Below are 23,529 nucleotides of genomic sequence, written 5' to 3'. Positions count from 1 at the left end.
GCCGCTCGTCGGAGCTGCGGAGACAGCCACTAGGAGCTCGCCATGTCACCGAGACGACGTGTAGCTTTGTTGCCTGTGTGCATGGCATAAATTGTCATGCGTTCGTGCTCCCCGGTGGAAGAAGAACGTACCTTTTGATCGTCTTAGCTTCCGGTGTCAATCACTATCAGATTTTCACATCCAAGTATCCAACGCGTGAAGACCATTTTATTGCGAAATGACATGAACCTGCAAGGTAACCGCTTGAACTACTTGAAGTATAAAGTCTAGAGTAGCTATAGAAATAAGCTACCCACGGAAAAAGACGATGATAGTGCTCCATGTCTTAGAGATTGGCTTTGCTAGAGATATCGAAGTCGATGGGAAAAAAAGGAACTTCACTGGAGAAATGCAAAATGAGCTCATAAATAGTGACACTGTAATAACCACTGAACATAACATTAGAGGACAGGTCCTCTAAAGTTCCACCAAATAGATTTAGTGTTGAGCTTAGTAAAACTATAAAGATGATGTTAATACGATTTTCTAAAGTTCTAATTAGATACATTTATAATGTTTTTTTTTAAAATTTTGAGCAGATAAGTAGTATGTTCCTAGAAGATAGCATAGCATTAGAAGCATAAGTTAACGAAAAAGAATCGGTGTCATTTTTTAAAAGCATGTTTGGTTTGAGGAATGAAATCTCAATTCCTTCTTACTCACTTCTTCTGTTTGAGAGTGGAATGGATTGGTTCATCACCATCTTATTTCTCATAAATAATATAATAATAGTATTTATATATGAGGGATGAGTTCATTCCATCAATTTTTTTGGATGAACTCATGATGTACCACCTCATTAAGTATGGGATGATTCCACAAACCAACTGTCATTTATTTTGTTTGTGTTGGTTGTTGTCATTTTGCAATTTTATCTCAGACATCAATTGCGCAATATACCTATTTCATGAGTATTAATTGTTGTATCAGCCTACTTTAAATCAAATATTTGAGTGCATCCATAAAAAAAATTCATGGAAAAACATGTCAAATTCCCTGCAGCTAAAGTTATCTGGAGCTCAATTTTCATCCCTGCTATGACAAATGCTCAATTCACTTGGTCAATGCCATAGCCTTAATCGATTTTTTAATCCTAATTTCATGGAATTGGATCTATTCCCTGCAGCTAAAGTTATTTTCCATACATGTGTGCTTGCCCTCACTCTTTGCATTCCACATATCCTAGCGCTACCGTTCTCTTGCAGACGGGTGGGCGCAGTCCCTGAGCGGAGTCTGGAGTGAGCTCAGCGGCCGTAGCGCGGGGACACGGCCGTGCATGCGCCAGCCACTGCTCATCCCCCGCGACTCGCTGCTCCGTGATCTCCGGCAGGAGCACGCGCACGGGAACCATGCCGCTGTCGGGCTACCCGTGCGTCGAGCGCATGCGCGACGCTCGGAGCGTGTTCGATGAAAGCGCCCTCGGAACACCGTAGCGTGGAATGCCCATGGTTACTGGCTTTGTCCAGAACTCCAGAATGGGGACATTACCCTTGCGCGCGTACTGTTTGATGCAATGGCAATGCCGAGCAGGGATGCCTCATCGTGGAATACAGTGCTTACTGGGTACTACCATAGCCGACAGATGGTGGATGCAGATGAATCTGTTTGAAGTTTGAAGAAATGCCGGAACGCAATTTGGTTTCTTGGGCAGTGATGATTTCTCTGAGTATACTCTAATTGAGAAGGCAACGTCTTGGGACATGTTTGGACTTTGGTGCAGTGCTCTGTGAAGGAATGCCATCAGCCATCTCGGTAACCTTGGCATTCTAGAGAGTAAGAGTACCCATGTTCTCGTGCTTAAGTCTGTCTTCGAGAGGAATGTGGTTGTCTGCACTGCCATACTTAGTGTCTACACTAAGGATGTGAATATACTTACAGAGCACTAGAGTACTTTGGTCAACCGTGAATCCTGCACTGTCTCAGGGTACATGCAAGAATTTTATTTGAGCAAATAAAATTTGCAAGGTAACATGCAAGAATTCTCGAGCCCAAATTCTTTGCAGGGTAACATGGAAGGGTACATGCAAGAGTTCTTTGGTCAACCTGATTAGTGATGCAATAATTTTATTTGAGCAGATTCCTGAGTCAAAATTAATGTTGTATCCTTGGATGTTGGATGCCATGATTACTGGGTACATGCAGATTGAAATGGTAGATGAAGCAGAAGAGCTTTTTAACAGGATGCCTTTCAGAAACGCAAAATCTTGGCTGGGATTATTGCAAGGTAACATAATGGGAGGAGTGAACAAGCTTTTGTTTTGCTCCAAGCACTATGTATATAGGAACGGGATGTTACCTAGCCTGTCTAGTAGCTTCTTTGCTTGTTAAAATAGTGAAGCTCTTGAGACAGGAAGTCAAGTGCATTCACTTGGCCAGGTGTCAGTTTGATAGGTATGTTTGTAATGCACTGGTCAGCAGAAACATAGCCACATAGGGTTCCCGAGACAGATCTTTGATTAGATGACAACTAAGGATACAGTATCGTGTATTTCTTTCATACAACATTTGTACAAAATACTGAATCAGTTCCATCATTTTAGGAACGGAAGCTGTTCCTAGTGACTTCAGAAGTCTGGAAGCACTGAAACGCCTGCGTGTTTGAGGGAGCCAGGCCAAGTATTCAGACTTTGTTACACCGATGAGTTTGTGCCTTTGTGGTGTTTCGCTCACACGCCACGGACTCCGTAGGTTGCTCAAACCCTGACTCTTAATTTGTTATAGGTATTATTCTTTTCAGTCACATTAAAACAAACACTGTCGTACTATGGTCTTTAAGTTGGCCCCAGACTGATAAGCTTCATGTTTTAATCATTCTGTTTTACAATCTGCTCGTTGTACGAACGTGCTAATTTCAGGCTGGCTTTCCTTATCTTTCAGTTTGCATTCTTTTTTGTTCTTTTTGGTAATGGTGGATGCCTGACCTTTATTTATTTATTCAACTTATTGTGTCCATTGCACATAGCTGTAGAAAAAGATTAAAATTGCATTTGTACTGAGGCTTGTGTGCATATTCTACTTGGTGAAAAGTATGTTTCCAATCCTTCAATATTACTTCTTGGAAGTTTCTTTTTAAGCTTTTTTGTTATCATTGCTAATTAAACTGACAATCTTTTTGATAGGTTATTTTTAAAATTACCCTCAACTGGATAATTTTACTACCATTTTGTCATAGTGATCGAGTCTACTTCGCTTGGATGAAAAGGATTAGGAGTCACACTTTTACGGCTTACTGAATGAATATTTTTTTATTGCAATTTATAACAGATGAATTGAATACAGTGCAAAGCAAAACATTTGCCTTTGCACTTGGTTCATGACCACAGTAACAACAGCGGAATAGATCCACAGCTGTAATTAATAGAAGAGAAAAAAAATCCCTCATTTCTGATTTCTGTGACTGTAAGTCTCCGGTGCCTGATCAGAGCAGAATCAGACATGGTACCCTGACGCCCAGCTCTTGCAGTGCTCGCCGTCAATCTCCTCGCCGCCATCGTCGTCAAGGCGGAGCGCGAACGCGAGCGCCAGCGCGGCCCACTCGAGCACGAAGATGGCGGTGCCGAGCCCGCCGATGAGCTTGAGTATGACCTCGCCGTCCTCCTCCCGGACGTAGGACCGCAGCTCGGCGAGGAAGTCGGCGGTCCGTGTGAAGGCGAGCAGCGCGGCGGCGCCCTGGAAGATGGCGGTGAGCACGGCCCCCGCGGTGTGCGCGGCGTGCGCGCGCCCTGCGCCGCCCTCGGTGAAGGAGCCCGAGCAGCCCGCGGCGGCGAAGACGGCGGTGAGCGCGTGGAGGAAGACGAGGAGCAGGCCGCACGCGGAGGGCGCCAGGCGCAGCGACAGCGTCAGGAAGATGCACGCCGACGCCGCACCCAGCAGCGTGTAGTTGATCAGCAGGAACGCCTTGTGCGCCGCGCGCGTGCTGCCCGCCATCGTCGTCGATCACACCCCCTCTGCTGCGCTGGCCGCTGGCGCCGGCTTGCTTCTTGCTCGACCGGGATCTGCGACCCGCGAGACAGCAGAGAGATCGAGAGGGAACGGAAGGATGGATGCGGCGCGAGGAGTGTAGTGTGACTGGCCGGAGAGCGAGGAGGCGAGCATTAATAGAGGGGAGCGCGCGCGGCGGAGATGGAGCCGTTGGGCACCGACGGCTCAACGGCTAGTGCTGCCGGGGAGGAGCCTGTCCGCCTGGCACTGGCAGTCGCGTGCGACGGAAGCGAAGGGAGAGAGACGTTGAGGGCCGAGACCGAAAAAAGGGAAAAGGAAACTTAGTTTCATGGGCTAATGGGCCTAAAGAGACACATGTGATGGACTGATGGCAGCCCAGTAACTAGTGAGCCGGAGAAGCCCAGCAGGCCCAGCGAGCTGGTTAGGTTAGCCTCGCCAGGGGGAGGGACGCTAGCGCCGCCGCCGTTTCTGTTTCTCCACACTCCCCTTCGACCGTTCGACGGCGCTTCTCTAGCTTGCCTGCCCTCCTGAACAAAAGCGGCGCGAGGGTTTTCTAGGGTTTAGTGGTCCGGTGCTGTATTCTCAGGTAGCCGCCGCCTCCCCTCCCAGCTTGTTGTTCCTCTCCGCGTCGGCGGCTTGCATCGGAGCGGAGGGAGAAGATGGTGGCGGCGATCAGGGTGCCCAAGACCCAACGCGCTAGGCGGGAGCTCCTCAAGCATGCGCCCAAGCTTGTAAGCTTTCTTCTCTGTCCTTCCTCCCACCCCTGTTCCCTTTTCCAAAACCTCCCCGCGGCGAGCAGGAGCGCGGAGGCACCGGTCAGGTGACCCATGCGGCTGCCCACCAGCGTATCTAGTTTTAGAACGGCAGGATGGTGACCGTGCGAGTTCTCCAATAAATTATGCGCCCTTAATTTTTTTTTTCCATCAAGAATTATGCAGATTAGTTGCGACACTGATGTGGGAGCAGAGACAGTAAAAACGTAGGAAGTCTTTGGAGAGAAGGGAGATTGCTTCGTCATACATCTAAACTACTATCAGATCAGAATACCCATCGATGAGGGTCCTGTATATGTCAGCTACTCATCCGGATTTTGTACCTCGTCTATCTTATCTACAAAGTACAAACTAGCTAGCCTTGTCTGTGTGGTACGGCCCTGCAATGTATGCAGAGGCCCTTGGAAATGTGTGGTATGGCCCTGCTGCTCACGGTGGGCTGCCACTAGAATCTGTCGCCCTTCTTGCGTGCCCCTCCCCTAGTTGTCTGCTCCAATTGGTGCTCCTGTCCGCAGGGCGCCCAGACAAGGAGTGTTCCTGGTGTCTCACGAGATTCGTGTGTCGTGTGTTCCAAACACACACTTTAGTGGATATAGGACAAAAGTTTCATACTTGCTTGCATAGCTTATATATGTGTGATTGCTATTTGCCCTTGAAAAAAATGATTTATTGCTACTGGATACTAGTAGGGCACCTCGTCGTCATACCATGTCCTGATCAGCCACTACCATGGAACACTGTGGCTGTGCTGCCGTCCTGCACAGGAACCATCTTAGAACAAACAGTATTGCCGAGGCAATCTCGGGGTAATCTTTAGCAAGTCTTGTGTGATGTTCATATCCTTTCTAGTGATGAAGCTCTTAGCTCTATATAATCTTCATCAAATCTAGCAGTGGGTTGGCTAGCTGGTTAAAGACGTGACCTTTTGGCACATTGTGCAATGCACTATGCTTTATGCTGAAAATCATGTGGTATTCTTGGTCTTAGCTATCTAGTATCCGCGTAAGGAGGTTCTGTGTAATTTGAAGTGGTAATAGAAATAACATCTTTGGTGCTTTGTGTTTCAATCTCACATCTGCCTTCTGCTCTGATAATTTTGCCAGGTTGAGACCAGCAAGAAGACACTGATCCTCCATGGTACCAAGACTAGTGCTGTGTTGAACTCTGTGCTGTCAGATATTTACCACCTAAAGCGTGATAATGCTGTGAAATATACCAAGAAGAATGATAACATTAGGCCTTTTGAAAGTGGTGGAGAATCTTCTCTGGAATTTTTCTCCCTCAAGACAGACTGTAGCCTTATAGTGGTGAGTGACATCATTTTGACTAGTTCATAGTTTGCCATTTGGATGAACGCTTGAAGTACTTGACACCACTGAAAATTTGTTTATGTGATCCTGTATATGCTGATGTTGTAACAATTCACAGTGTGGAGTAGAAGTAGAATAATCTAGTGGCTACACAATTAATTGCTGTCAACCATGCCTGCTAAATCTTATCTGTAAATGAGTATAATATTTTCTATTTCTGTTTCAGTGCCTTACGCTTGTGTGTATCTTAAACGTGATGATTTGTATCCTTGTTCAGTGCCTTACGCTTGTGTGTATCTTAAACGTGATGATTTGTATCCTTGTCTTAAAGAGATTATCTCACTCCATTGTTTTCAACTGTTTGTTGAACTCATGATGCAGTATGGTTCTCATTCAAAGAAGAGGCCCAACAATCTGATTTTGGGAAGAACGTATGACCACCACATATATGACCTTGTTGAAGTAGGAGTTGAGAACTACAAGTCGATGGAATCTTATGTTTATGATAAGAAGCTAGCACCGAAACTTGGATCGAAGCCTTTCTTTGCTTTCATAGGGGAACACTTTGAGAGTGCTGAAGAGCTGAAACATTTGAAAGAAGTGCTGCTTGATCTATTCAAAGGAGAGGTATGCCATTTTGTAACTATGGGGTAGTTATGCATGGATAATCTCTTGAGCTTCATAATAAACTGTTGTTGAATGCAGGTTGTAGAGAATCTAAACCTTGCTGGTGTGGATCGGATCTATGTGTGCACTGCAATATCTCCTACTACTGTCTACATAATGCACTGTGCTCTCCGCCTAAAAAGGTCAGGTACATCTATTCCTAGGATGGAGCTGGTCGAAGTTGGACCTTCAATGGATCTGGTTGTAAGGAGGCACAGACTTCCAGTTGAAAGCTTAAAGAAAGAAGCTATGAAGACTGCTGAACATGCTAAGAAGGTAAACCCGATAGAACTAACATCTGCCTTTTTCTGTGTTCTCACTGAAATCTTCCTCTTGAGTCACTGATATTCACAACTATCCTCAACCTTCTTGCAGATGAAAAATGTCACTAAGGATCCAGTGAAGGGCAAGCTGGGCAAGGTCTACATGCCAGACCAGCAGGTTCGTACTGAGTTTTGCTTTCCGAAAACTTGTAGCAGGATTGCCTTTGACATGATAACCTGATTCACGGTTTTGACTGAATTCAGGTTGGAAAGTTGACCTTATCAAACGACGTAAAGGGTCTAAAGAGGGAGCGCCGCGAAGCCAAGAAAAACAACGAGGACTCGAAGAAGCAAAAGGTCAACCCTGAGTAAAGATCGCTGAAGTTTACCTTTGTCTTGGATACAAACCAGATTAAGAAACCCTGGTTGTAACTGTTCCCAACTGCTGCGTTATCCAAGTGGAAGCCGCTTGCTGTCAGATTATGTGGTAAATAGTTTAGTGCCATCTTCTTAGGCTATTTGTACGACTTACACAACAGTTTTTGTGTACCAATTCATGTTAAGACATAAGCATGGAAATTTTGAGAATGTTATCCTACAGTACACTTGCTAGTCCTGATGTCACTGGTCCATGATGGATGTGCTTTGCCCTCACGAATTGGATGGCATTTCTATGATTCTGTCAATGTGGTTCAAGCTGTTAACAAATTCACAGTTGCTATTGAGTCATATTGCCTTGCAATCTGCCGTTCTGTGCTTTCTGTGCTGTGCCAAGATCACCTGTCATCTCCTCTACTTGTGTCTACCGTCTTGCTCTTGCTTCTGGGACTCTGGGTACGTGACCCAGTCTTGGAGCAAATCACATCACTGGCAGAGAATAATAAGGCTTTAGAGCTTATATATGGTTGGGCGATGTGAGAGTGCCCAAAACGAAAATGCAAGAATGGGTAAAACCATAGTAGGGCCTTGTTTAGTTCAACCTGAAAACCAAAAAGTTTTCAAGATTCCCCGTCACATCAAATCTTGTGGCACATGCATGAAACATTAAATATAGACAAAAATAAAAACTAATTACACAGTTTAGCTGTAAATCACGAGACGAATCTTTTGATCCTAGTTAGTCTATGATTGGATAATATTTGTCACAAACAAACGAAAGTGCTACGGTACCGAAAACTTTTCACTTTTCGGAACTAAACAAGGCCTAGCTTCAGAAGCTTCTGTTCTAATTGGCCATGTTCTCTCCTGAGTCTGAAACGCTGAAACTCAATTTTGTCACTCAATTATCAGAGTGGCCGTTTCAGTTTTCAATATTTTCTTTTGATGCGATCATCTAGGCCAGGGGAAAGGAGCGCTCGGTGGAGGGACGGGCTGTGGCCACGACGTCCTATGTGGGATAGTGTTGGGATTTTGTGGGGAAAGGACTTGTGGTGCCTGGCCACTTCGTTGACGCTGCGCAGGCAGCCGATGCGGTGAGGAGAGCGCGGGCGAGCACCCGATCGGCGGGTTCCCCGGCACGACGACGTGCGCCGCGCCGTCCCGGACGATGAGCCTCTGTCACACGGTGTCACGGTCATGTCATGCAAAGCTCTCCATTATATCACTCGATCATCATGCATCACACGTACTGCGGCTAGCGACTGCATGTGTGTGTGACACCTACCTCGACGGCCGATGCGATGGTTCTCACAACTTTTGGCACGTACGCCATCACTAGGGATTCAGTCGTGTTCGCCATCCAGATGAAGGTGTAGTCGTTGACGCCAAACTCCCCGACCAAGAAAAGTGATTTGCTGAAACATTCCCCACAAGAAGACCCCGCAGCAAATAAATCGTCGGTAGTACGTAGTACACAAAATAAGCATCGCATGCAACTATGGAGTTTGTTCCTCTCGAAGAAGGCCCACGTCGATCGCCGTCGCCCCGCCGACGGCGAAGTTGACGCCCCGCGAGACGTCCGAAGCCGGGAGAAACGGGATGCCAAACGCCTCAGCTGCCTGAAACCCGTACGTTCGCACCAAAGAAACCGCCGTCAGGGTACAAATTTTAACCCAGATATAACTATCAACGGCTAGCTATTTACCCATGAAATCTGTGATGGCCCTTCCGTCGCTGGTGCGCCCTGTAGGGCGGCCGAATTGAAGGTGATGCCGTAGGGGGGCTTGTCGATCAACACCGGGATCACCGGCGCCGCCATGATCACGAAGTTGCCGGTGTCGATGTACGAGTCCCCAAGGGTGAATATGGAGGTGAAGCTGCGGCGCGATTGCGAGCAGCCTGCAGATGAGCTGCTCACCACGCTCGAGAGACAGCAGGCCACGAGGAAGAACACAGGTGTAAGCGCCATGGCTGCTGGCCTGCTGCAGCTAACTACTACTGTGGTTGCATGTGGCGCCCGGCATAGGTTGAGAAATCAGAAATGCACGGGGACGTTCTGGTCAACTGAGGTAACCAGCACGTAGCCTCAAACAGGACGGAGCAAAGGCACCAAATTACAGCAAGCACTTGGTAACATTTAACTGGTCACAAGCCATGCTCTTGAGTTCGCACGGCCAAAATAACTGATTCGAACTAGACACGCACCAACACAGTTCACACAGCACGGGCACATTATTTACATGTCAGCGCCAATAAGGCGCAAGTTGATTTTCGCGAAAGCTTTACCATCCACCACTGCCAGTATCAGTACCCTTGTTGCCGTTCCATGCACCATCTGCCGCTTTATCCCAGGTACTGCCAGTGCCACCATCTGCCGCTTTATCCCAGGTACTGCCAGTGCCACCTCCTTGGCTCCCGCTCCCCTCGGCACCACCGTCCTCTTTCTTGGGAGGAGCTCCTGACCCACCGCCCCATGAAGGCTTCTCTTTGGCAGATCCTCCAGATGGGTTCCAGTTATCCTCGTTGCTCTTTCCCCAAGAACCTCCGCCACCAGCTGCTCCACTGGGAGCACCCCAAGTGCTAGACTTGTTAGCATCACCGCTTGGCTGACCCAGGATAGATGGAGATGATCTGTTCTGGCTCCAGGAGTTGTTGGCATTACTCTTTCCTGCCTGATCATCTCCACCAGAGGTGTTCCAGTTCCTGTAACCACTCCGGCCACCGTTTCCCCTGCCAGAGCCCCAGCTGCCACCATCTCCCGCGCCAGAGCCCCAGCTGCCACCATCTCCCCTGCCAGAGCCCCAGCTGCCACCATCTCCTGACCCAAAGTTGTTGCCTTGATTACGGTCACCACGCCCAAAGCGACCTCTCCCTCTTCCTCTGCCACCATCAAAATCCCTCCTGTTCCATGGCTCTCCAGACCTACCGCCACCTGATTCATCGTTTCTATTGCCTCCATTCCATGATGATCCACCACCATCCCCAAAGTTCCTTCCTCTCCCTCTGCCACGATTTCCACGTCCAAATCCGCCTCTATTATTTCCATTGTCATCATCACCAAACCTTGAGTTGTTCCAAGTAGGTTCCTGATCCCCCAAAGAGAAATTCGGTTTGCTCCAAGAAGATTCCTGATTCCCACCTGACGAGCCAGCACCCCAGGTGTCAGTTTTCTTGCTGTCATCATTACCCCCCTTCCTATTCCAGCGATCATCAGCCTCTTCCTTAGATGGAGTGCTCTTTGCTGTTGTGTTCCAGCTACCATTCCTGTCATCAGCACCCACAGTAGAAGACATCTTGCTGGCCCAAGGATCATTTTCTTGTTCTTTACCTACAAAAGTAAAATAAAAACTCAAGAGACCCAGAACAGATAACACTGCTGTTCAGCTTAAAATGGTCCAGTTATGCCAAACGTTCAGATAATTTCTTGAGTACCTTCATTAGAACCAATCTTGTTTGCCCATGGATCGTTCTGTAGTCCTTCACCTACACATGGCAGTGTGAATAAGACCTAAGTAATAACTACATCAACAAGTACGTAGAATAAGAAATTTCCTTGACACAACGCTACCAGCATTATCCCACTTACCCCCATCATTGAAGGAAGAGTCTTTCGCCTTGGTGTCCCAGCCACCACTTGTATCCTCAGCACCACCAGAAGTCATCTTACTTGACCAAGGATCATTCTGTTGTTCTTTACCTGTAAAGAGCCCCCAAGACAGCAAATGAATTAGGAAGCTCAGAGGAAAACTACAGATAGAAACACTAAACAGAGGGAAAACAATTTCTCTGATTGCTTCTCAATCACCTTCAGTAGCAGACACCCTGCTTGCCCAAGGATCACCTTGTTCACCTACACAAGAGTAATACAAATAAATGCTCTGTAGCATAAAACGGACAGCAAGAATGTCAATTATTTGATTATAATATTGTTAGCTCTCAGCTTGAGGACCAGTTTGTGCTTTGCACAAATTTAAAATGTAATAAAAGCAGCTGGAGCCTTAGGCAAATCAAGAAATTTGAGAAGAATGTTTGAGTTGCCATTTTCATAGTCGCTTGATACTTTAACAGGGAAACTAGAGGTAGAAATTAAACAGGATACTGACCTACAGATTGTTTGTTATCCTCTGAATTATTCAGAGTGGAAGGCTGATTTTGACCATATGACTTGGTGCCTCCACTACTACTCCAAGGCTGGTTACTTGGTGGATTTGTAGCGTTCCAATTACCTCCACCACCCCATTTTGCACCATCACCACTGTTACTTTCCCTTCCAAACACAGAATCGCTTCTGTCACCATTTCTCCAACCATTGTCTCTCCCTCGTCCTCCATATTGCCCCCTTCCTCCTCTTCCCCTTCCCCTATATCCACCAGAACCTCCTTCATTGTCTACCTGATTATCAGACCTCCAAGAGGGTCTTTCAGCATTGTCACCACCCCATGAATTCTTCCAACTTCTTTGATCATTCCTGACATTGAAATCTCCAGATTCCTGGCCCCTATCTCTCCCTCGTCCTCGCCCAAAGCCACGTCCTCCAAAATTTCCGGGCCTGTTCCAACTGCTATTCTGATCATCACCCTTGTTCCAACCATCACCACCAAAAGATTTCGGTTTATCCCAATTACTGTCACCAGCTTGGTCCGAAGCTCCAGCTTTGTTCCAATTTCCAATATCATTGTTTGTTTCTTCAGACTTAGCAGATGACCAGTTTCCTTTGCCCCAACCTTCATTCTGTGCATCACCCGCAACAGATGATTTAGTCCAGTTGGCAGCAGAAGCATCCCAACCTCCTGCACCACCTGCTCCATCACAAGTATTGTCTTTTGACTTGCCCCAGGTACCATCTTCGGTGACAGGCAAAGAACTGCCCCAAGCCCTATTGTTGTCCACATCTTTAGAAACATTGTCTTTTGTTTGGTCTTCAGTTGAGTTGCCCTTAGGTTGGCCCCATCCTTGACTGGCATCCTCCAGCTTGCTGTCTGGAGGCACTGTAGCCTTTTCCCAGCTATTTGGTCCTTCCACATCTACTGCTTTGACCTTGCTTCCCCAAGGGTCTGTGTCAGCTCCGGTTCCCATGTCCATAACCCTGCAAGCCTCTCCCCAGTTGTCACTCTTTGCACTCTCCTTATTGACAACCGCTCTGTCCCAGGAGCTGCCAGCAGCATCAGATCCACCAACTCCAGCTTGTTTGTCCCATGCATTGCTACTAGAGCCTTCCTTTTGAATGGCACTAGTGTTCCAAACTTCAACAGCTGATGATGCTGCTTTCTTACCCCACGGATCAGAATCACCATCAGCAGAAGACACCACTTTCTTACCCCATGGATCAGAATCACCAGCAGCAGAAGGTACTGTTTCCTTACCCCATGGAGTGGAATCGCCATCAACAGAAGATACCGCTTCCTTACCCCACGCATCAGAATCGCCATTCGTTTTCTTACCCCATGGACCAGAATCATCTTCAGCAGAAGTTTTCTTACACCACGGGTCAGCTTCTGATTCTCCACCTGAAAATGTAAAAAGTTTCACACCCAGCATAACTGTGAAAACCTCAAATACTGGCAAACTGGCAAATGCGCTTAGCCTATTTAATAAGCATAAATGCAATATCTGCAATAGTGCAAGAACCATCAACCTAAATTTCTTTTACTACCTCTGTTTCGTGATGTAAGTCCAGGGCCTGGGGAGCATCCATTTCGCAAATTAGGTCCATGTATGATGACTGCTTTCATGGTGCGAGTTCTGGAAGGTATAACTAATCTAAGTAGGACATTTAATTTACATTTGGAGTTGTGGATTGACTTATTGTTTCTTTTGCATCAGTGCTCGGTTTCCTTGGTCTGCTCGCAATGGAGGGCATGGACAACTGAACATAACATTGATATCAGTAGAATTAAATCACTAACTTATAATTTTGAGATACTTTTTGGTCAATGTGGGCACTTGTTGGGTCTCATCTCTAACCTATCCCAGTTTGTTTGGGTAAGGATTCATTGATGTTTTTACAAGAAACCTTTACTGAATCCAGAAATGAAAAGATGCAAAAGTCACCTATTTCAACAAGTTGCAAGCTATATGTGCAGCAAATGTCTAAACCAAGCCCACAAGAAAAGTCTGAACCACATTAAAAGTGTATCATTTGTATACACTCTTTATAAAAGAAATTCAAAAAGCTTGTAAGAAATCTTGATTAATAGACCACGCCTCTTTTAATCCCACATTACTTCAATTCTCACCAATAAATAGATTCGTTCCATCGTTTCTTTCCTAGTGGCATGATCCAGTAAAGCAGGTTTTTTTTGGCAGATTTCACATAGCAAGCATCTGAACAGATAGTAATGCAATGTCTTTCCCTAAAAAATGATGAAACAAAAAATACCATTGTGCTAAAGGCGCAAAAAAAAATGGTGACACAAATAAATAACTAATTATTACCTGCATTCTGGACTGGTGCCGTGGAACTGGAAAAGGGTTGCCAAGAGTCACTGCAGCCCATCAAACAACTTGGTGAATAACAAGATATATAATAAGTTAATAACAATAAAGAGTAGTTCAGACTTGAGAACATCTATTCCTCCAAGTAAGAGGAATGAGACAAATAAGAAAGAATTTAGCATCTTTGTTCTGTTCAGAAATTGGACCAGATACAAGCAAGGAGTTAAAACTCCAACAACTACATCCTTGGGCAAAAGGTAGACTCAACGAGCAGCTCACTAACACAACCTCGACAATTCAATAGCCACGATCAGGCATTTACCCTTTAAACTCACTTATGTACATATCGGCAAGTAGCAAGTAAATATACCAATTCTGGACCTAGCAGACAAGGGGAAGTGAAAAACAAACATCACAAAGCCACAAGGAAATATATCTTAAATAATCCATACTAATTGTAATGCAAAGACAATCTTTTCTTAACTAGGAAACAAGGCAGGCTTAAATAAGTACAAAATAAAGAAATTTGGTTCCTCACTTTTCAGGTAATTTAGAACTCCATGTGACTACAAAAAAGAGGATTCTGACTACTTTATTCCTAATCTCAAATGAAGGGCTCCTGTACATCTTGTCTTATTTTTATGAACACCTGGACTAAATTTATTCCTAATCCCAAATGAAAGGTTCCTGTACATCTTGTCTTCTTTTTATGTGTATCTTTCGTGAATTAGGACCCTAACAGCATGTGCAGCAACAGCACAAATGAATAAGGAAGTCCATTGTTGGCTGTTGTGGACAACAGGACATACATTAGGGAGCAAGGAAGAGTAGCTCAGCTAGGAAAAGGCATGGCCAATTGTTTGATAAAGTTCAGGCAGAATTAGGAAACCAAGCAGTACAGAAAGAAAGATAATGTGCAAATGGTCCAAGACAACTATGAGGTATAGTGTAGTCGGCTACCAGATTAGGAGGGATGAAGAGATAAGATGGGATCTATGTATCACCAATATGGGATTTTGGTTTGGCAAATGGTCCAAGACCAGCTATGAGGTACAGTGATACATAATCTGAAAAAAAATAATGCTGTGGTAATATAAACAATATAAGAGTATCAAAATATCAGATATCGGATCCGGGTCCAGATGGGCTAGTGAAGTATAGAGTATGCAAGTGTAGATTAAAAGCAATTCCAAAGCCTGGCTGTTTTATAAAAAGAAGTCCTAATCTATAGCCCGTATTTGGCTATTTGCTATCAATCAACATCGCTAGTTGTTTCATCCCAGAGACCCAGCCTATCTGCCTATGTCTATTCATCTCCCCATGTATCTCTGATCCTAAAAAAAAGCATGTTGGCTCTCATTGCCTGGTGCCCTGGTAATGGAATTTATTCAAATGTGAACCAAGATTTGCAACGACAATTCAAAAAGATCAAGAATTGTTAATTTATGCACTAGTGAATAGTGATGACTGATGAACAAAATGCTACAAATGACAAAGCATGCCAATATAAAGAAAAATAGGCAGAGCTCGTGATTTATCTACCAAAAAAATATTCCAACAGAAGAAATGCTGCAGGACACTCTCTGATCAAGTTTATTGCTTGCCCTGCTAAATATATAGATTGCTAATAAAGAGTTAAACAAAAATACCCCAACAGCATTTTCCAATGAATCAACTTGATGATTGGTGACCACTTCTAGCGAAAGAAATAAAGTATCAACAGAAATCTTTCTAGCACAGCAGCATTGCAATGGTAGATTGAATTTGGCTGCTTTGGTTTTGCATTGTTGATATATCTATGCAGTAGATTACCCAAACTTGATTAGGGCTAAAAGGCTTTGTTGTTGTTGTACCTGTGCGGTAGCAAATCCGCTCCAGTGGTTCGATGGGTGGGAGGGATTGGACACCCAAAAGCGAAAAACAAGGATTCTAGATGTACGAGTAAACAGAAAAAAAGTGAAGTATATAAAACAAACCTGCCAAACGATGGCAACCCATTGTCCCATGAAGTTTTGCCAGCTTCTGAACCTAATAATCAATGAAAGTAACAAATCCGATAATTTTAAACATCAATCCAGTAGTATAAGAGAACAAAGAACTCAAATCTTGCAACGTATGAACTTCCTAAATTCATCTTTTCCATTAAAAGTAACTCATCCCTCAATGGTATAATATTTGGAGACTTTCCCATTTACACTGTAGAGACTGATCCAAGAAAGAAAAACCCAAAACTCTACATAAATTATTAATCTCACACTTACCAAAGAAGGATGTATCTTGACTTCCAAATTTACTAGCTGGAGCACCAGACAAGTTATCCCTGGTAGGGCATGTAACATAATGAGAAGCTAATATGGAAGTGATACCATGCTTTGGCATAATGATGGTGCAATTGCATTACAGGATTTACAGCATAAGCAGCAAAGAAAAGAAAACTAAAACATGCTTCAGTAGCTTACCCCCTATTAGCTGGGACTGAGAGAAGATCAGCTTGTACTGCACACATGAAGAAGTCAGTCATTGTTCAAACAACTCCAACAATATGTAAGCTAACCAACCTGTAACAGTTTTCAGTAGAGAATCTAGCTTAACAGTCACATCGTTCCGAAATATCCGAACTACTCGACAGAGGTAGCCCTTCAAAGGACCCTTTCTAATACGCAGCATCTGCCCAACAGAGAAAAGTTGTTCTCTGGTGCTCCTATAAGGCCTTTCAGCTGTATTATGAAGGAAATCAGAATGATATACTTACATGCAGGAAATATTACAGAAGAAACCAAGAAACACTTACTGTCCCGATGCTCATTTTGCTCATAAGTAGGTTCAGAAAACATGGGAGTTGGAAAGTCCTGGTACATAGAAAGCAAATGACACAAAGAATATTCTCAATACATTGACAAGTAGATACCCATATCTACGTACCGAACTTTCAGTAGTAGAGCTTCCCAGACCCTTCCGTATCTTTTCGCATGACCCACTTTGAGCACAGAAAAACCCACAGTTCTCACTTTCACTCTCATTATAAATGAACAGTATTCCCAAGTACAAGTGTTTAACAACCCCTTGATTACCCTGCAAATATATTTAATCAAACCGGTATTCTTGAATACTCTAAAAAGACAAAAAAAAACATATGCTGGAATTTAAAAGCATGATACATGTTACTGCAATAACAGTGCAATGTATCTTAGATAAGAACAATGTAGCACAGTAGCAGTACTAGTACATGCACAATGTTAAAACTATCATTGCCAATACTCAGTGAAAGAATCCACACCATGTCTTTTAAAATATCTAAAATGAATGTTTCCTTGAAATAAAAGAAAAAAAACAAAACACAGAAATTCCCATACTGCCTACAACAGATTCCTGACAGATTAATACTTCAATTTTCACCTGAAATGGCCCGTCCACAACATTAACAGTGTCGTTAATGGATATTGTCTTCTTTTGATGATCGACAGCTGTAAACATTTTATCTACACAGACTTTCTTAATATCCTGCTTTCTCACTGTCACTGCAGATCCTTCAGGACCACCCTTTAGTATCTACACGGAACCCATTCTTCTTAGACAAAATTAAGGATACAAAACTGAAGTGTGCATTATAAGATTATTACCCTAAATCCATCTTTCTCAACAGCAATGATCACACCAAAATCTTTTCGCCTGCTCATTAGAAAATAAAATATAAGGATAAAATCCGTAGTTAGTGGACAGCGATTATAAACCATATATCACACGCTCACCCATAGAGTACAAGATCATGAAGGTTGAATACATCATTATCATCATAATTTTCAGTAGAAGTTGACGCTTTAAGGTCCGATGTTTTGGAGGATTTTAATTTAGAAGATGATGGCTTCATATCCCGTTCTGCTGGAAGGTTCCTTTTCTTAGAGCCATACATGCCAGAGAGCCAATCCAAGTCATCAGCAGAAGCTCTATTGGTTGGACTAGAAGAGAACTTCAAAAGCTCTGTTTCTGTCGGTTGTATCCCCCAATAAATCAAAGAACTAAGTGCAACCTTTTTATACAGAAATCCATCTTTGAACATCAGACCATCAAGTACTTCAAAAACTTCACCAGTCTGACGATCGCGTTTAATTTCAATATGAGGCCTGAAGAACCTGCATGGCAAATGACATTTTCAAAGCTGTGTCAACTGTCAAGACTGGTTAAAATAAAATAAAAGTTTAATAGATGTAGGACAAGGAAGCTTCAGAAGTAAGGAAAAATTACTCTAGTTCTTGGGAGCTGATCAACCGTGGAGCAGGAACTGCAGCTTCTTTTAGTGAAACTGCACCACCCTGCAAAGACCAAAGTGTGAGATAAGTTAAGTAGTTAGCAATCAGGCTGCTGCCAAAACAAGAACTGTGAAAGGAGAAAGGTGAAAACAAATGGTTGTTCGCAAGCACATGCGAGCCAAACAATATTGTGGGGTGACAAACAATAAGTTATATAATCAGTTGATCAGTCAAGGGAATATACATTCAGTAAATAGAACCCCACTAGCATTCTATCCTGACATGCAAGCTGTCCACCTCAGCAGTCCACTATCACATGCAATTACAACTCATTAGCACATGCAATTATGATATCCACATCAGCGAGACACATCATCCACTAACATGCTTTTGGTTGCCCACATCAATGTGTCATGCCATCCATTAACATTATTTATATTAGTTTATCGTTTCATATAAGTAATTATATGTTTCATATTCCTGCAGCAACGCGTAGGGTTTGCTTCTGGTTACATCTACTGTAGAACACAATACTATTGGTGGATCTAGATTCCAGAGATTTCTCACAGATTGAAGCTTAAGTCCCCCCACAGATACTAGATATCTATATCCTACTTAACCATGGCCAGGAACAAAATAAATTCGAGTAGCTTGGATAAATAGAGAAGGGGCATTACAAATTTTTTTGAAATAGCATGAAGGTCAACTCTGGGTATAATTTTTATCATCACTTTTTTGCGTCCATCATCCACAATAACAACCTAAAAAGTCACAGGAAAAAAGTGATGTAAGAACATACAAAATGAAAATATATGAAGAGGGATGGTGCCCCCAGAAAAGAAAAAAGGCACAAACACATTATACCATACCTGTGCCAGATCACCTTTATAGTTTCCATTCTTCATGCGGACCCATGTACCACGAGAGAGTACAAATGGTTTCGTACGGCTAGATAACAAGCTAGGAACTTCAGCTGCAGGAACAGAAGTAATTCTGCTTACGTAGACACTACAAAACCCTTTGCATGCCTGTAACATGGGATGTCTATGGTCAGTGAGCCATTTTACAGCCAAAATACAAAGCATATACATAGAGATATTAATAGAAAAGAAAACATTCTGTTTACTAAAAATAGTTTTTACAATTTCATTAAAAGGTTCCTCTCTTTCTTATTAAGTAGTAAATCTTGGAGTGCGTACAAAATGAGTAAAACAAAGCTAAATTATGCCGCATAAAAAATATCAGGGTTTTTAATCTTAAATATTACATTATACTCCCTCCATTCAAAATTATAAGATGTTTTGGTTTTTCTAGATATATGTAGTTTTTGCTGTGCACTTAGATATACACTGTCTTGATACATAGTAAAAGGAATGTATCTAGAAAAGATAAAACACCTTATAATTTGGAATGGTGACAATATATTACACAAAACAGCTATAGCATAATAAGTACTGCGCTACATGTCAACAAGCATGCTCTTTCTAGTATGCATGAAATTTTTTTTCTCCTGCTGTAAAAGGAACAGATTGTGTACCTCTGTAACATCACACGCCTTCTCCGCTTCAACAAAAACAAACCCTCTTATGTGATCAAGAGCAAATGCTGTGATAATTGGCACTTTGGTACCAATTTTTCGCAGGTCAACAAATTTTTGCATGAAACAGAAGGCCATTTGGCGCTCACGCCCAACCTGGAAAGCAATTAAACAAATCAGCACATCCACAACAAATGTTAGTCGATCAATGTCAGGTCAAGGGTTCATAATCACAAACCATGCATTTAACTCTCCAAATAGTAGGCTCTTTGAGTGCACAATCATTGGGGAAAATGTCATCATCTTCTCTAGAATAGCTCCGATCAGCAGCGTATTTCACACTATTACTGTATCGGGTCTTGATGAATTCCTCAAGTTCATCGCCGCTAAGCTCCTCTTCCTTTACAAGAAATGGAAGAGGGTGTGACCTTTCGGTTCTTTTGTGACTCGGATTTTGTACATGTTCCCCACCAGTAAAGAAACCTGGTATGGACATAAACAAGATCACATGAGCAGAAGATTGTGAGAATCACTAGGCAATAAAACCTTCATATACATTTATGGTCAAAGAGTATGGGATGAAATGACATTAGTGCAATGATGAGTATAGAACATAGACCCTAGGCATCCAGATAATTGATGACAACATAAAGTCAAATCACAATGGCAGTTTGCTGTAAGGCGTAACTGGTTGATGACACTGACAAAGGTCAAAAAAAAAGGGAAGAAAAAAAGTGGAGATTGCTCATGGAGAAGTAGAACAGCACATGATGGAACAGGCAAGAAGAACTAACAGCTTACATCCAGCATTGCATGGACACGGATGTTTGTTTAGGAGACACACCAAATAGCCCTTGGAATCCAAGAGAGGTGTAGGAATCTGATGCGGGTGCGGGGTTATCGGATTCAGAAACAAAAAATAGGACACATGTGTCCAGGTAACACTGCTTATATCCGAATTGCACAATAAATGAGACAAAAGAGCACAAGGCAAAGCTGATTTTGGATGGTACATATTTGTAGATTCATGAATTCTGATTTCCCAAAAATAGAGGCAACAATAAAAGAATTTGCCATTGATGTAGAAGAGGATATTAACATACAGGACTAATTCATTTTGTGCAAAACGTGTTCTGGAAAAAAAAACAGTTCTGAAGGTTATGTACTTTGCTAGTGCATCACACTAAATGCACCACATTGTAAAGATGTATTGTAATAATAACAATAATATAATAACCACATAAAAGCACGATCTTGGATAACAAAGGTCAATCATCACATTTTGCCCAAGGACTCACACCAAAACCAAAACCAACAAAATCGAGTTTCTATCTATTAGAACATAGGGATGATTTCGTCCTCGTGCAACTAGCACGCTACTCGAATATCAGATTCTACAACTTTTAGTGAAGAGGTGAAATTTCTACAGTGCTGTATAAGGGTTCCTGTCGTTAAGAAGGGAAAAAACCCACCCCAAAACCTCTTATCAATCAACACAGAACCTCTTATCAATCAACACAGATCAAAACCTAGGTAACAGATACAAGGTAAAAAAAATGTATACGAAAATCATACGACCAGATAATCCGCATTGCGGGAAACACAAACCCCAGATGGATCCACTCGACCTATCCACGTCTCACGCGCGCCTCGGCAACCGAACCGAATCCGTACTCACCGTCATCGGGGTCATCCTCGGACTCGAGCTCAAGCTCGTCCTCCTCCTCCTCCTCGTAGTCGTCGTCAACGCCGGCTACGTCGTCGACGAACTGGAGGACCCCGGCGCGACGGCGGCGCTTCGCGGCGGAGGACGACGAGGGCCCCGCCCCCGCGTCGCCGGAGGCCTTCCGCCGCTTCCCGCCGGACCCGGAGGCCCCGCCGGCGCCTGGGCCAGGGGATTCGGCGGCCACCTGCTTGCCCTTCCCCTTCACCGCCATGGCGAAGGGAGCAGCGAGTGGCGGAGTGGGATGGAGTGGGGAATGGAATACGACGCGACTCGCCCGAGGTGGAGGTCCGGCCTTTAACCACTCCCGGCCGAGAAGGGCCACCTTCCGAGGACGCAGAGGGGCGTTTGCAGATGCCCCCTTGAGGTAGTACGGAATTTCCAGGAGTGGCATCTGGCATGGCCCGATAGCCCGCCGAGCGCCGGCCGCCGCATGGTTTCGGGGGGCGGAACTGAGAAATTTCGTCTTTGTAAGGGTTCGATTTCGAAAGGTGCGAGTGGGTTCGGGTGCAAGTGGGTTGGGCCGGAACAGCTGGAATCTGAAGAGAATGGGCTAGAATCACAGTGTGTTGACACTTGGAAAAAATATTTTACGGCATGATGCTCCCTCTGTATAAGGCTCTGTTTAGCTCACGAAAAAATTTAGGTTTGGTTACCATAGCATTTTTATTTGTATTTAAAAATTATTATTTAATTATAATCTAATTAGTCTTAAAAGATTTATCTCATAAATATAGATAAACTGTACAATTCGTTATTTTTATATGATGAGAAATTTTTAACAAAATTTGGCAACTAAACAAGACCAAAATAAAAAAAAACGTAGCTATGGGTTACGCATCAGCTATTGACGTTTGGTAAGCTTGTATTGAATAAGATTACATTTATGGCTCCAAATCAAGTTTTATATAAGCTTGTAGTGAATGATTCTCACATTTATGGCTCCATATCAAGTTTCATATACTTGTAGTGAATGAGATTCACATTTATGTCTTCAAAATAATTTATTATGAAATATGAAAATAAATTTTGTAATTAATATAATGGCATTTATTAATATAAAAATATCAATACTCCCTCCAGTTTTCTAAGGAACGTCACGATCTCCATAAAATAAATTTAACAATTACTTTTTATTATAAAATATAGTCTATATACTTGTATGAAACCACATTTCAAGATAAATCTACTTACATCACTTTTATATTTTGAAATTTAATCTAAAAAATTATTTCATAGTCAAAGTTTAAATATTAAACTTAAGACAACCTCAAAATGACATTCTTTAGAAAACGAGAGGGAGTATTATCTTTACTATAATTGATCGAAATTACTCCCTCCATCCCAAATTGTAAGTCATTCTAAGAATCTTGGAGAGTCAAAGTATTTTTACATTTGACCAAAATTATAGAGAAAAATACTAAGATTTGTAACGTAAAGTGAATATACTATGAAAATATAATTAAGAAAGAATCCAATGATACTTAGTTAGTACCATAATAATTATTATTTTATAATATAAATTTGGTCAAACTTAGAAAAGTTGGACTCTCCAAGATTTTTGGAATGACTTACAATTTGGGATGGAGGGAGTATAAGATATACTAAATCATGACATTATTGCTATAATTGTGTTTATTTGGATGGAAGGAGTATAAGAGAGTAATTGCTAGCTATCTAAAAATTAGCTCAAATTAGCTCTAGGTGTTAGCCAACTAGGTAGTCAACCATGGCTAATTTGGGTTAGTAACTAGCCGTATATATCAAACACACCCCTACTACTCTATCTATTACAAATTATAAGATATTTTATTTTTCCTAGATATATTGCTTTTACTATATATCTAGACATATCGTATACATAAGTACATAGCAAAAAAATATTTAGAAAATCCAAAACATCTTATAATTTTGAATTGAAGGAGTATCTTATCTTTTATGGAGTCCAATTTTCATGAACTCAAACTCAACTATGGTTGTGTCCATTTTCGGTGGAAATTGCAATGGCTTTAGCAAACATACCAACTAGATATGTTTCTTCCTTCGCCATTGTGTCTAACTATGTGTTTTATTAAGAGTAGTAGGAAGTTATATCAGGATTTTAGTAAGCATGGGCTTACCAAGATCAACACAATCCTTAGATCTCGCAATGATCAATAAAGCGTTCACCAATTAGTAACTACAAACAAACAATGCATGATCGACTAAGGGATGTG

At 42.8% G+C, this 23,529-nt stretch overlaps 4 protein-coding genes across 4 annotated transcripts; 1 reads left to right on the top strand and 3 right to left on the bottom strand.

The window, feature by feature from the left end:
• LOC8067484 lies at window positions 3,266–4,124 on the bottom strand. The gene has a single exon (XM_002439992.2). The coding sequence runs from the start codon at window positions 3,964–3,966 to the stop codon at window positions 3,469–3,471; it is 498 nt and encodes a 165-aa protein (XP_002440037.1). The 5' UTR covers window positions 3,967–4,124; the 3' UTR covers window positions 3,266–3,468.
• On the top strand, window positions 4,427–7,718 carry LOC8080081 (ribosome production factor 2 homolog). Its single transcript, XM_002441305.2, has 6 exons — window positions 4,427–4,712; window positions 5,858–6,061; window positions 6,446–6,691; window positions 6,770–7,006; window positions 7,106–7,171; window positions 7,258–7,718. The coding sequence occupies exons 1-6, from the start codon at window positions 4,641–4,643 to the stop codon at window positions 7,363–7,365; spliced, it is 933 nt and encodes a 310-aa protein (XP_002441350.1). The 5' UTR covers window positions 4,427–4,640; the 3' UTR covers window positions 7,366–7,718.
• LOC8080080 (GDSL esterase/lipase At2g27360) lies at window positions 8,748–9,370 on the bottom strand. Its single transcript, XM_002439991.2, has 2 exons — window positions 9,077–9,370; window positions 8,748–8,990 (listed from the first exon to the last, which is right to left on the bottom strand). Exons 1-2 carry the CDS (start codon window positions 9,338–9,340, stop codon window positions 8,868–8,870), a joined length of 387 nt encoding a protein of 128 aa, XP_002440036.2. The 5' UTR covers window positions 9,341–9,370; the 3' UTR covers window positions 8,748–8,867.
• Window positions 9,470–21,591, bottom strand: LOC8067483 (protein RNA-directed DNA methylation 3). Its single transcript, XM_021446924.1, has 21 exons — window positions 21,269–21,591; window positions 19,829–20,073; window positions 19,591–19,746; window positions 18,923–19,081; window positions 18,731–18,814; window positions 18,049–18,116; window positions 17,556–17,936; window positions 17,427–17,475; window positions 17,203–17,355; window positions 16,729–16,878; window positions 16,598–16,655; window positions 16,365–16,523; window positions 16,266–16,302; window positions 16,068–16,126; window positions 15,783–15,834; window positions 13,807–13,856; window positions 11,475–12,878; window positions 11,177–11,221; window positions 10,958–11,068; window positions 10,804–10,854; window positions 9,470–10,699 (listed from the first exon to the last, which is right to left on the bottom strand). The coding sequence occupies exons 1-21, from the start codon at window positions 21,525–21,527 to the stop codon at window positions 9,654–9,656; spliced, it is 4,776 nt and encodes a 1,591-aa protein (XP_021302599.1). The 5' UTR covers window positions 21,528–21,591; the 3' UTR covers window positions 9,470–9,653.

The sequence above is a fragment of the Sorghum bicolor genome, chromosome 9 (assembly GCF_000003195.3).
Source record: "Sorghum bicolor cultivar BTx623 chromosome 9, Sorghum_bicolor_NCBIv3, whole genome shotgun sequence".
Taxonomy (NCBI): domain Eukaryota; kingdom Viridiplantae; phylum Streptophyta; class Magnoliopsida; order Poales; family Poaceae; genus Sorghum; species Sorghum bicolor.
The sequence above is the reverse complement of the archived record's forward strand: the minus strand, read 5'-3'. Positions and strand labels throughout refer to the sequence as shown.